The 14,079-nt window shown below is 36.8% G+C and overlaps 1 protein-coding gene across 1 annotated transcript; it reads right to left on the bottom strand.

Annotated features, from left to right (window-relative positions):
- Positions 1–1,096: 1,096 nt before the first annotated feature.
- Positions 1,097–12,097, bottom strand: LOC108697119 (tubulin monoglycylase TTLL3). The gene is made up of 18 exons (XM_041585125.1): positions 12,035–12,097; positions 11,624–11,650; positions 11,192–11,227; positions 10,148–10,298; positions 8,985–9,058; positions 8,146–8,169; positions 7,560–7,653; positions 7,193–7,263; positions 6,996–7,076; positions 6,039–6,132; positions 5,328–5,383; positions 4,339–4,461; positions 3,529–3,643; positions 3,098–3,175; positions 2,792–2,966; positions 2,031–2,179; positions 1,654–1,897; positions 1,097–1,547 (listed from the first exon to the last, which is right to left on the bottom strand). Exons 1-18 carry the CDS (start codon positions 12,095–12,097, stop codon positions 1,097–1,099), a joined length of 2,106 nt encoding a protein of 701 aa, XP_041441059.1.
- Positions 12,098–14,079: the final 1,982 nt, after the last annotated feature.

Here is a 14,079-nt window from a genome sequence, read left to right as displayed (position 1 = left end):
CTGTTGGCATGAGAGTAAGCATGGCCACGAATGTAATTATAAGGCTAACAAAGAGTAGATGTCTACCTGATTTGACCACTAAGTGGTTAGTCAAATTTGGCTGATTCCAGGGCCCTTGGCAAATTATTAAAGGTCCTTTGAGAGTAGAACATCAGTGGTCAGACGTGATGTTAACCCCTTGAAGGGGTTTTCTATATTTTATGCCAGAAGGTGTAGGATGGAGGTGTAGGTATCATATAGACATTCCATCATACTACTAGGAACCCATTACAAAGATCCTGGACTCAAGAGCTAGAGCACAAAACTGCTTCCCTTACTGTTCTTTCTAAAAGGACTTGCTTCCAGGGATTGGTTATTCTATGTATTGTGAGCTTCAGATAGCGAAACCCAAGGCCCCGGCACAGTTTTCAGCACAGAGAACGGAGACTGACAGCTTTGCTGAATTTTATCTGGCACAAACGCCCATAACATTAGCTTCAGATAAGCATTAACAGTCCCAATTCACACCCTCACTGGTGTTAACTTTAACTCACGGTTTCCTTAGCCCTCACTGGCTTTTGGGTGGACCGCAAATCCCAGAATCCTCTCTGGGCACGCTCAAGACACACTTGTCACCTGGGAGGGGTTTCTCTTTTCCTCTCCAGTGCTTTAGAGCTCTCTCTCAAACACAGGTAAGCAGGGAATCACTCTCCTTCCCAGCTACATACAGGCACCTTCCTTAACTCAAGAAGGTCCTCACATGGCCCCACACCCTCCTCCAGCTCCAGGAGATATCCAGGGGAAGAAGCCCTGAGGTGTTGCTCCACACCTCCTTTTAACTACAGCTCGCCTGTAGCTTAATTAGTTAACTGCCTCTAGCTTGGCAGCTGAAAACCCTTACAGAATCAAGGAATGGAAGCCCCCCTGCTCTCTTCCATTCACTCCAGGGACCCACTATCCAGCTTTTCTGAAGCCAGAATAGAATTAAACAGCATTACTTGCTGCAGCCACACAGACTTTTCTATATACTCAAGGGAACACATTATCCCTTTGTATATCCCTATGATTATATATTCCCATTATCAATACCTTTTATCATTATTAAAACATTCACCCTTTAATAAAAATGTACCTGTTTCTGTATCAGCTCATATGCTCCAATGTCACAGTTAGGGTCATTCTTTCGGTCAATGACAACTTTTAAGGTGTCTTCTAAAAGGCTTCTGAAGATCACATCAGTCACTTCTGTGGTTTGAGTAAAATCTGGTCTGGAATTGATCTCGATCAGCCATGGATTGAAGTTTTCGCCGAACATGAAATCGGCACCATAAATATCAAACCTGTTATTTCTGTTTGTTACTAAATTTTGCGAAACCTGCATGGTGCTATATATGGCTTTCTTCATCCCTGGCACCATCACATCTTCCCAGGCATGTTCTGCCCCAATCATACATAGGTATTTCTGCAATTCTCTATCAGACCAAACATTGTCTTCAGGAAGGTCAGGGTGACGGGTTGGGCAGTTTGTAAGGTTCCCCTGTATGGATCTGTTACACAGGTGTATGGAACTGAAACAACAAAGACAGTAAAATTGTCAGATTTAACCATTTCTAATTTTACTTTGCTGTCCAGTGAGTTTACTAAATATCGGAAGACATTCCAAAAACGACTTACCTGTCTAGATTATGCAAGCTGAAAGGCTGTGATGACAGTAGACAGTAATTTTTCTTATAGAACCAGACAGTCAGGGGGTTCCAGCTCGTAACTAAGAAAAACTGGCGCATATCAAACTTAGTGCCATAAACAAGCAGTGGCCTCTCGATGTACTTTTGTATTACCCACTGCCTTATCATTTCATTGCTTTGATGGTCATCCACACAAGAGGTTATTTTGTTCAGACGATTCATGCAATATATATCTGTGAAAAGACACATGTATAGTCAGTCTGTAAATCAGTCATTTTTAGTATGCCTTTCTGTTATGCAGGAAATAATGGCATGAAACAATGGCAGCCATTAGAAAGACAACTGCGGAAATATAGTGATTCTTACTTTTTCCTCCGGAGAGACATGCTGGTTTTAGGATCCAGATATTCTTTCCTGCATCTATATCCAGCTGTGGACGTACTGCCTCAATCTCATCTAATACATGGAAGCAATGGGCAGCATACTTGGCAGGAATTTCAATCTCGGCACCGTCACTAAAACAATACAGTGAGGATTCATTAGGACTTAATCACTGTCACCTTAGCACAATTTTGATCTATAGTATGAACAAATGAACTTATTATCTACAACTAATCAACGGTAGGTTCCGTATAATTCGTCTCAGTCTGGAAATTCTAAAAACACTAAAGCAAGATCATGGGGCTCATTTGTTAAATTGAGGGCAATGGTCTGAAAGTACAAAAACAGACAGTCAGCGGGAAAGGTTGATTGATGCCGACTGGCTTATGTGTCATTCAGATGACTAAGGTAGGACAGAGTTATTGGCACAATCTATTTGCAGGTCAACATTAGGTACTGACCTCCCATGTACCTGACAGCACTGCACTCTGCATTTGCACCAGACAAAGAAGCCGGTACAATATTAAGGTTTGTTAAGTGCTCAAAAGGGTGTAATAATGTAATTACATCACTTGTCCTTATGGCCAATAGGATTTATTAGAAATAAAAATAGAAAAATAAACTGGAAACATGTTTTCCAGACTGATGTGCCCAGCCATTGTTATCTGTATATTATATAAATAAAAAAACCTTCTTCCAAACATTTTTACTGTCCATTTCCATGGGTTAGTTCTGAAACAACTTACTGTATTAGCTGATAGTAGCCCTCCAAATATTCATTCCAATCAGGATTCAGCTCTTCACCTTCCTTGTCTATATCCTCATTGGTTGAGATGCCAAGGTACATTTTGCAGATCTTTAGGGCTGCTAAAATGAAATCAAATGAAACAGATACCAATGTGCCGCTGTTCCTTGTAGTTTCTAGAAAAAATATATAAAAGAAGTAGAGATGGTTAAAGGGCCAGTGGAAGCAAGTTATAATATTGTTTTCAGAAGCTATTATCAGCCTGTGTATGGCCAGCTCAGCACAGGCATTGGGCAGAGCTTCTTACCTGCTGCTTGCACAGGCGTACTGATTCGTCGTGCAATCCATTTAATGATACTGTGAGTTGCAGTGATCATGAAATCGTCTAAATAAAGATAAAGAAACAAACAATGTCAATGATACCATTAGAAAACAGATTATACATAGATCATAGATAATGTTAATTTATATATACAAAGGGGTATATTTATCAAAGAGTGAAGTTAATAGTGAAGTTCCGCCACTAGAGTGAAATTCTGCCACTTTCCATTCATTTCTATGGGATTTTTAAAGGCGTATTTATCAAAGGCTGAACTTTCACTTTCACCCATTGATAAATACACCTTTCAAAATCCCACAGAAATGAATTGTGAGCTGCGGAATTTCACTCTAGTGGCGGAACTTCACTCTTTGATAAATTTACCCCTAAATGTTGGGTGCAGATTTATGGTTCCTTACCTGCGAATGACTGTTTCCCATCTTTATCTGTCACGTCATAGCTGCGTGGGAAGAATGTGTCCGCATTCACTCCGGCAAACGTTTCTACTCTTCTTATGAACATGCACAGTCCACGCTAGAACATAGAAAGCACATTTAGTGGCATATTATCTGTGATAGAAATAATAAATATCCCAACGTTTCATCATGATCAACTTGAATGTTATGCTGTAAAGGTAGGAGGACAAACACTAAGACAGGGGTCCCCAACCTTTATTACTCTTGAGCCACATTAAAATGTAAAAAGACTTGGAGAGCAACACAAGCATGCAAAAGTCCATGCGGATGCCAAAAGAGGGCTGTGATTGGCTGTTTGGTAGCCTCTATATGGACTGGTAGACTACAGGAGACTCTGTTTGACAGTACATCTGGTTTTTAAGCAACCGAAACTTGCCTCCAAGCCAGGAATTCAAAAATAATCACCTGCTTTGAGGTCACTGAGAGCAACATCCAATGGGTTGGTGAGCAACATGTTGCTCATGAGCTACTGGTTGGGGACCACTGCACTAAGGAATATTTAGGACCCAATGTTCTGTAGATATGGGCTTCATGCCCCGTCCCTTAAATTCCATACTGTAATGTATAACCTACATTGAGATTTTATCGGTGTGTCTCTGTTTTCAAATATAGTATCAACATAGGCCGTAATAGCAACCAATTACAATACCCAGCATCCCCATAATAATCCATACAGAAGAATGTGCTGGTTTGTATTGCTAATAATGATATCAATGTTACAGTGATCCTGAGCAGCTGTACAAGTTGACTTACCTTGTTTGTAAAGCAGTCTGTATTGCCAAACGAGTTCATCAGTTGACCTTCTTCCATAACAGCATCGGGAAATTGCAGATATGACCAGATGAATGAGGACTTTACAGCATAAGAAAGTTGCATCTGAAAAACAGAAACATTAATGCACAAATTTATTTATAGGAATGAACATAAATGTGGTAGTAAATATTGAACTTTTCTTTAATTATAGGACTTTTTTCTATTCCCAGGGGGGGATGAATATGCACTAGGGATGAGCAAATTTTTCGCCACGTTTTTGCAGTGGAAATAACACCCACCAGCGGGTAATTTTTGATGAAGCGAAACGGGTCAAATTTGGCAATCCCTAGTATACACAGTAATGTCTAGTTGTAGCTGCTATATGTTATATATTGTAAACACTTATTGCTTTGTAACATGTTTGTCTGGCCCCTCAACACTAGTGACACCATGCAAACCAGAGCATTGTTATATACAGGGTTAATGGTTTTGGACATACATTTAGGGGCAGATTTTTCAAGGGTCACATTTCAAAAACATATAAATTCGACCAACCAAAATTTATTTTAAAAAAAAACAATATTTTTTTTTTTTGCGGTTGAATAGTCCATATTCATCAGATTCATCCGAATTCAAATGACATGAATCAGTTTTTCCCAAAAAAAACTTTGATTTTTCAAAGTCCACCAATTGACTCCAAATAGGTTCTAGCAGGTCCCCCATAGGCTAAAGCAGCAATTCTGCAGGCTTTAGATGGCAAATGGTCGAAGTCTAATTTTTAAAGACACAGTACATTATGCATTTCAATTTGAAATTTTTTTTAATTTGAATTTTCACTCCAACCTTTGATAAATCTGCCCCCGTGTGTGATTGTTGATAAAATTGGTTTCAGTGTTGCAATATTATTCACAAATGGATTGACAATTTAAAATAAAACATTTATAGTTTGCTGTTTTCTTTGTCTTGTATCTACTGAGGTTTATATTTACCCCCATATCGCTGATTCCCTTTGGATTAGGGAATATACTGTCCTCTGGTCCTGAATCTGATAATGGAAAAGAAATAGATCAGTATTAATAGAGCGGCTAAACAGAATGCATAGCATTATCTAACGACGCTTGCTTCTGACAATGTATTCTCTATGTGTTAATATTATACAGTCTCTTACATAAACCACTTATATAAATCACTTTTAAGATTACTCGGCAAGCTCAGTTTCTTTAAACTTATGTTTACTAGGCATTGTACATTGCAACTCGGCAGAATAATAACCTTCATAGAGACACAGAATACTTGGTTCTTCAATAGAGACTGATATTTACTGTGAGAGATCACATCAGGTGAGATGTACTTGAGAGGTGTTTTTACTGATGATACAGTTGGATGCAACTTTCATACCACTGGTACCTACTCCATAAGGGAAGCTCTGGCTGACACCCCCTATCCAAGAAGTACAAGTGGTACCTACTAGAATCAACTGTAACTTTACAATTAGCTTGACAGTGTCAGAGTAGGGTGAGGCATAGCTAGTACTGTGCAAGTGCCTCAACTTGTCTTCTGGCTGGAGAACCCTTGCAACAGGGAAGTTGCACCAAACTGAACCTCATTTACTTGATTAACTATATCACTACAGAAGCAATATTAATTGAAATCCTGAAATGTCTAGTTTTCACGCGCCGCTGCTTCTTACACAGACTCACCAAAACAACAGGCTATTTTCTGTATCCATCCTCTCTTCAGCAGGCCTTCCATGATGGTAGGTTGTAGATACTCCATCCAGAAAATTTTGTTTTCCTGGCAGGGTTAAAAAAGAAACAAATACATTCATTCATTTGTTTGTATAAACCAATATGAAAACCCCCTCACCCCTTATATAAATTAATTTTCTAGACTATAAAGGGAAGTGTGAGACCAAAAGTTGGTTTCAAAAACATGTGAAGTTGCTGAATGAAATCTAATTGTCTGTTGTTGTCTCCACTCATATAGCAAAAAGAGAGTTTATAGGTGACATCTGATTGGCTATTGTTGGCAACAAATGTCGCTGTTTCATTTGGGGTGACCCCATGATTATTTTATTCAAGTTTGGTGAGTGTAGCTTCAAAGCTGAACGAGTGGCAGAAGAAGAAAAATCTTCCCTGTCAAAGTCAATGGAAAAATTGGGGTGTTGGGAAGTCTGTCACAAAAGATGGAGGATGGGATTGTTTAGAAAAGCACAAGAAACCAACTCTATAACCAACTATAGAACGAAGTGTGGAGAGTGTTGTACCCCAAAAACTGTAGGAGTATAAGTGTTTAGAAAATGGGGGGAGCTAAGAATAAGTTTGTTCGTTTTTCAAACCAACATAATTATCTATTGGGGGGTCATGTAACCTCCAAGATTATAACATAATGGAGATTGAAGGCCAGCTCCAGATCAGCATTCACTTAGCCTTTGTTAAATTGCTACTCCCAATAAGCTGAGCACTAAACCATCCAATTGAGGGTTTAAAGATTTTGGAGAAGTGAATCCTCAGGCAACAGACTCTCTGTCCGTGAACAATTTTTGGCCAATTGGTTGGTAAAAACAGCCATGCACATTTATTTTATTTCCTTAAATTTAACAGTATGGGGAACATTATATCTTATATATAAATCCCTGGTGCATGTAGATCACTCACCCGAATTGCCTTATCCAACTGGGCTTTAAAATAAAGCTTTCTCTCTGCAAGTTCCACTGCTTGGATGCTCATGAGTCGTAACTGTGGGTGGGTAAAATATAATTTGGTTTAGTTATTGCACATCACACCTGTTTGATTTATTTAATAATGTCAATATGGCACAAAACAGGTGAAAATCCACAGACATTAACTTTTACCTGAGTGTCGTCTCCACTGTCTGTATCACTGTCCGAACTTTCCTCAGAAACTGCAACTTCTATGGGAATACCTGCAACTAAATGAATGCAGAGGTTAAATACATTGCATGGAAACATTCTAGTGATCATTTCTGATAGCTTTAAAGCTATTGGGTTCTTGGGAATTGTAGTATAAATAAACAAACATTTTTGGAATCTTGTATGTAAACTACTGTATAATTGGTCCTTACTAGAAACTGAATGTTAGTCATGGTATACAATTAGTGATGGGCGAAATAAAAGTATTTATGTGGGAGATATGTACAGCTGGAGGCAACCTTCATGCGATTGGTACCTTTTCTTAAAGAGTTTTTTTATACAGACTTACCTAAATCAAGGGAAACTTCCTCTTCTAGTTCCCTTGTTTTCACGCTTTCCTCGATGGTAGGGTCAGGCTTTTCAGTCTTCAGTACTTTGGTTTCCTGGTTTTAGAGAAGAGACACAGTTGATGTAAAATAATAGTTGAAATAAATCTACTACTCTCTATAGTTAGCATGGGGGTTAGGATCTTATAACATTAAAACTAAAAGGTTAAGCTGGCCATGAATGTAATTGACCAATCTAACCAAATTTGTTTGATTGCAGGACCCTGGTCAAATGATAAAAGGGCCCTATATATGTAAGAAGGGAGAGGAGAGCATGAGATGAGATGTTCCTCCCTTAAACTTTTTTAAAATTGTTCTATAGACCCTATAGGAATGTATCAGTGGCCCAATGTGATCCTGACCCCTGACAGAGATATAGTTGATATTTGACCAGTCCCTAAATCTACTGACATGGCCTGAATCTTAATATAATGATTAACTTTAGCATCAAGGCTTGACATGAAGCTGCAGCTAATAGTTAAATTTAGGATCTTGAAGGACCATTATCTATCAGTATTATTTCTTCTTAAAAATAGTTTTAATGCTTACCGTGATTTCAGGTTCCTCTGGCCCCTAATTAAGAGAAGAAAAACATGTTAACATTTTATAACAAAATATCATATATCAGTAAGGAGAACCTAAGTCTTTACTGTTTAAAGCCCTCAATCTTTACATCCCTGCACTATCATTAAACTTAAATAGTCTTGTAATGAAAGGAGCTACGGTTGATATAGGTCTACTAACCACTAGCAAGATAACATTTACTGGTCTCATTGGTTGCCATGAGTTACTAGACCTGGGTAAATATTATTCATTTTATTAAATGTATTATTAGTTGGGCTTGCCTTCAAAAGAAGATATGAGCTCACAATGTAGTTAATAGATTTGCAGTAATTGATGTATTTAGTAGCATGGGTTTCAGACTTATACAAAGCAGGTAATGGTATCAGCTAGGGATGCACCGAATTCAGGATTCGGTTTGGGATTCGGCCAGGATTCGGCCGAATCCTTCTGCCCAGCCGAACCAAATCCTAATTTGCATATGCAAATTAGGGGCGGGGTGGGAAATTGCATGACTTCTTGTCACAAAACCAGGAAGTAAAAAATGTTTTCCCCTTCCCTCCCCTAATTTGCATATGCAAATTAGGATTCAGTTCGGTATCCGGCTTAATCTTTCGTGAAGGATTCAGGGGTTTGGCCATATCCAAAATAGTGGATTCGGTGCATTCCTAGTATCAGCATTCATAAAATGCCAATATATATTTTTGAATACATGTTATTAATAACTACAGTTAATGATGTATTCCAGCAATCAATAGTTTTACCAGAGTGCTGTCTCGGCTGCCTTACAGATATATAATAAAAATAATACTTTTCAGAAGCCTTACTGTTTTCCAGCATGGACATTTGCTGCATATGTAGTTCCAAATCTTTTTCAGTTTGGATTTTGTAATCTCTTGACCTGCAGAGGAATAAAAAGAAAAAGTCTGTTGGGGATTCATGAAATATTGCTAAATATTTGCATTTAATGACAAGTTATAAGTGCTATGACCACAGGGGGTTTCAATCAGGACTTTGGTTCAAATTACAAATGATTAATTAATAAATCAGTAAAAGTGTTGGTATTTTTGGAGATTTGGGTCCACAGGCAGAAGTATGGCCTAAACCAGGGATCCCCAATCTTTTGAACCCATGAGTAACATTCAAAAGTAAAAGAAGACAGGGAGCAACACTAGCATGAAAAATGTTCTTGGGGTGCCAAATAAGTGCTGTGATTGGCCATTTGGTAACCCTATGTGGATTGTCAACCTACATTGAGGCTTTGTTTGGCAGTACACCTGGTTTTTATACAACTAAAACTTGCCTCCAAGCCTGGAATTCAAAAATAAGCACCTGCTTTGAGGCCACTGGGAGCAACATCTAAGGGGCTGGAGAGCAACATGATGCTCATGAGTTACTGGTTGGAGATCACTGGCCTAGTCTATACCCTTTAACAAACCATATTTAATATAGAATTGTGTAGAGATGCTAACTATACATTAACGCTTATGAATAGCTTGGCAAATAACATCTCTATGTTTCGGAAATCACTTTTGAGTCTATTTAGATTTTATATAATATTGTTAAATATTTGTATTTAATGACATAAACCTTTGCAGTGGGCATATGTTCAGTATTAAATTAATTAACTAATTAATAAACTAATTAAATGTAAAATATTGCCTATGCACATGACCTGGGTAATGTTGGGGATTCCTGGGAGAACAACTGAGTGTTTATTTTGAGTGTGTTAAGGAATATTTTACAGTTCCTTCAATTTAGAAAAAAACATTGCTTTTAATTAATTAAAAAAAGATGACAAAAGATACTGTGTGAAAACTATTGGGTTATTGAGAGTTATAGAACCACAACATAAAGATTGGACTACTGATATGTAAATTACTGAATACTTGGTCCTTATTGAACAGTGTTATTTAGAAATCCTGATAAATTCTGATTATTACTGATTCATCACTCTCAGTCTTGAAGAATTGTTTTTAAACACACATACCTAATTCTGGGTTTGCTGTCTCCACCAGTTCTTTCTTCTCCACCAGTTCTTTTTCCTCCACCAGTTCTTTCTTCTCCACCAGTTCTTTCTTCTCTGCCAGTTCTTCCTTCTCTATGCTTTCATGGATGGCAGGTTTGGGATATTCCTTTTCCTGGTTGGGTTTAGAGAAGAGATACATGAGAATTTGTATAAAGATAGTTTTAAAACACTTAGGGGCAGCTCTATCAAGGGTTGAATTCCGAAGTAATGAGAGTTTTTTGAACTCCCACAACTTCAAAATTTGAATTTGATCGAAATGTACAAAAATCTTCTTTTTTTTTTGCCGAAAAGGTCCGTTTTGATTGAATAGGTCAGTTTTTGATCGAATTCGTAACAGCACATTTGATCAAATTCAATTTAAAGTTTTTCCAAAAATACCTTCAATTTTTCAAAGTCCACCAATTGACTCCAAATAGGTTCTAGGAGGTTCCCCCATTGGTTGAAACAGCAATTTGGCAGGTTTTAAATGGCGAATGGTTAAATATTTAAAGAGACAGTACATGATAAATTTTGATATTCGAATTTTCGAATTTTTTCAAATTTGAATCGAATTTAGACTATTCCCTAGTTGAAGTACACAAAATTAGCTCGCAATTCAAATTTTTTTAATTTGAATTTTCACTTCAACCTCTGATAAATCTGCCCCTTAAAGCTGATATAAATCTGCTACTTTCCAGTTGTTCTGTTGAGAATGACTCTTAACTCTGATTGGCAGGGGACTCGTGAATTTGTTTGGATAAAGTAATCAATGTGTTCTATGAGTATATAAGAGCACAATACGAAGGCTGAGTTCTTTAATACAGGTCAGGGAACTCCAAGGTGACTTCCCTTTTCCTCATATTGTACAACAGGAATATTATTTATTGTACTACACAAGTGTTAGTGAGTTGTGATAGAAGGATACATTACTAAGTCACATCACTAACTAATGACATCAGTATGCACTGTTTATAAGGGGTCTTGTGTCTTTTTTTATACGTGTATGTTTAGGTTTTTTTTACATACCTGGCAGGTGTTTTCCGTTGATACTTCCACAGGAATCTGATTAAAAAAGAAAATGAGTGTAAGTATGTTATTGCATTATAACCAACTAGTTAAGCTGGTCGTGCACAAAAAGGGGAGTTTATAAAATGAACATATCTTCAAACCAAGGGGAGAAACAAATTACACGGATTCAATTATTTGTGGTCAAGACCAGATCATAATGGGGGTAAAGGATTGTATCAATGTGATCCTCAATCCTGACAGGGATATAGTTGATAATTGACCAACCCCCAAATCTAGTGACATGGCCTGGGGCTGTAGCTAATGATAGAATTTAGGATCAAGGCTTAAATGACTATTATCTATCAATATTTTATCTTCTTAATAGATTTCAGGACCATTATCTATCAGTATTTTATTGTTTATAATAACATAGACCCTTTTATTGCTTACCTGGATTTCATCTGGTTCTTTTGGTGTCTAAAAAAAAAGGGAAAAAATGTTAGAAATTAGTGAAAAATGTAATTTATCTATTAGTAGGGAGAACCTAAATCTGTAACCAATAGCAAGGTAACATTTGCTGGTCTCATTGATATCCATGGGTTACTAGAACGGGTCAAACAGTGTGTATTGAATTCCATTTATTATTAGTTGGGGTTAAATTCAAAAGAAACTATGAACTTTTACTTTACAATGGGTTTCAATACTAAAATTAAGCAGGTAATGGAATCAGCACTATTCAGAATATTTTTTTTTTATCAATGACCACAATAGTTGTTTCCCAGCAATCAGCATTTTAATCCGAGTGCTGCTTCTGGGGCCTTACAGATATATCATAAATAATAATACTTTTCGAAGCCTTACTCTTTTCCCGGATGGTATGCAATCGCACACGTAGTTCCAAAATCTTTTTGGTTTGGTTTTCATTGTCACGGTCATTGTATTATCTGCAAAGGAAAAAATAAAATAAATAAATCAATTTTGCGACTACTGGGATTTCATAAAAATATTTCAAAATATTTGGATTTAATGACATGATACAAGTAATACAGTGTTATTTCTACAGGGGTGTTAGGGACAATCATGATCTGTGGTTTAAATAATATATCAGTAGTTGTTGTTGAAGTGTGGGGTCCACAGGCTGAATTATGGCCTAGACGAAACCATATTCAAAATAGTCCTAAGGGGCAGATTTATCAAGGGTCCAATTTCAAAGTGGAAAATACTTCGAAATTCGACCATCAAATTGGATTAAGTTGACTTCGAACGGCGAAGTCGAAGTTTTTTTTAATCGAATTTGGCTGTTTTCAGTTGAACGAAAATCGTTCGATCGTACAATAAAATCCTTTGAATCAAACGATTTTCCTTCGACTTCTAAAGACTTAGCCAAATGTTGGCTATGGGTTCTATGAGGTCCCCATAGGCTAAGATAGCAATTCGGCAGGTTTAAGATGGCTAAGTGTCTAAGTCGAACTCTTTTAAAGAGACAGTACGCATTATGCCATCACAATGATATCCCATAATATTCAATATAATTGGCATTATGCCATCACAATGACATCCCATAAAATTCAATATAATCTGCATTATGCCATCACAATGACATCCCATAATATTCAATATAATTGGCATTATGCCATAACAATGACATCCCATAATATGCATATAACCGCCATTCTGATAGCACAATGACATCCCATAATATTCAATATAACCAGCATTATGACATCACAATAACATCCCATAATATTCAGTATTATTGGCATTATGCCATCACAATGATATCCCATAATATGCAATTTACCGGCATTATGCCATCACAATGACATCCCATAATATCCAATATAGTTGGCATTATGCCATCACAATGAATTAGCATTGTTATAGAGTTACAACAAATCAACTATTATTCCCTATAAATATAAAGACAAGTACTTACAAATCGCAAAAAATCGTTGAATAAAAATCTGTGATTTATAAAATTCCTAAGAATGTTGGAATTTGGCTGCTGACTGTAGCAATGCTTACTGTTCAGCAGCCAAACACCAACTGATCAGGAATTAGCTGGACAATAAACATCTCAGCATTATGACATCACAATGACATCCCATAATATTCATTATGACATCACAATGACATCCCATAATATTCATTATGACATCACAATGACATCCCATAATATTCATTATGACATCACAATGACATCCCATTATATGCAATATAATCGGCATTATGACATCATAATGACATCCCATAAAATTCAACATAACTGGCATTATGACATCACAATGACATCCCATAATATGCAATATAATTGGCATGCCATCACAATGACATCCCATGATATTCAATATAATCAGCATTATGATGGCACAACGACATCCCATAAAATTCAATATAATTGGCATTATGCCATCACAATGATTTAGCATTGTTATTGAGTAACAACAGATCAACTATTATTCCCTATAAATATAAAGGCAAGTACTTACAAATCGCAAAAAATCTTTGAATAAGAATCTGTGATTTATAAAATTCCTAAGAATGTTGGAATTAAGCTGCTGACAGTAGCGATGCTTACTGTTCAGTAGCCAAACACCAACGGATCAGGAATTAGCTGGACAATAAACATCTCCTTGATTATGCATTATGACATCACAATGACATCCCATAATATTCAATATAATTGGCATTATGCCATCACATTGATTTAGCATTGTTATAGAGTAACCACAAATCAACTATTATTCCCTATAAATATAAAGGCAAGTACTTACAAATCTCAAAAATTGTTGAATAAAAATCTGTGATTTATAAAATTCCTAAGAATGTTGGAATTCAGCTGCTGACAGAAGCGATGCTTACTGTTCAGTAGCCAAACACCAACTGATCAGGAATTAGCTGTACAA

The sequence above is a fragment of the Xenopus laevis genome, chromosome 1L, assembly GCF_017654675.1.
Source record: "Xenopus laevis strain J_2021 chromosome 1L, Xenopus_laevis_v10.1, whole genome shotgun sequence".
Taxonomy (NCBI): domain Eukaryota; kingdom Metazoa; phylum Chordata; class Amphibia; order Anura; family Pipidae; genus Xenopus; species Xenopus laevis.
Note: the sequence above shows the minus strand (reverse complement) of the source record. Positions and strands in the feature narration are given on the sequence as shown.

What these genes read in the sequence shown, in the direction of transcription:
- LOC108697119 (XM_041585125.1), bottom strand. Translation starts at nt 12,097, where the DNA reads ATGAAAACCAAACCAAAAAGATTTTGGAACTACGTGTGCGATTGCATA. An exon ending in AAGAACCAGATGAAATCCAG is followed by an intron (nt 11,228 to 11,623) that starts GTAAGCAATAAA and finishes TTTTTTAATCAG; the next exon opens with ATTCCTGTGGAAGTATCAAC. An exon ending in AGTTGGATAAGGCAATTCGG is followed by an intron (nt 6,133 to 6,995) that starts GTGAGTGATCTA and finishes TAACCCTGCCAG; the next exon opens with GAAAACAAAATTTTCTGGAT.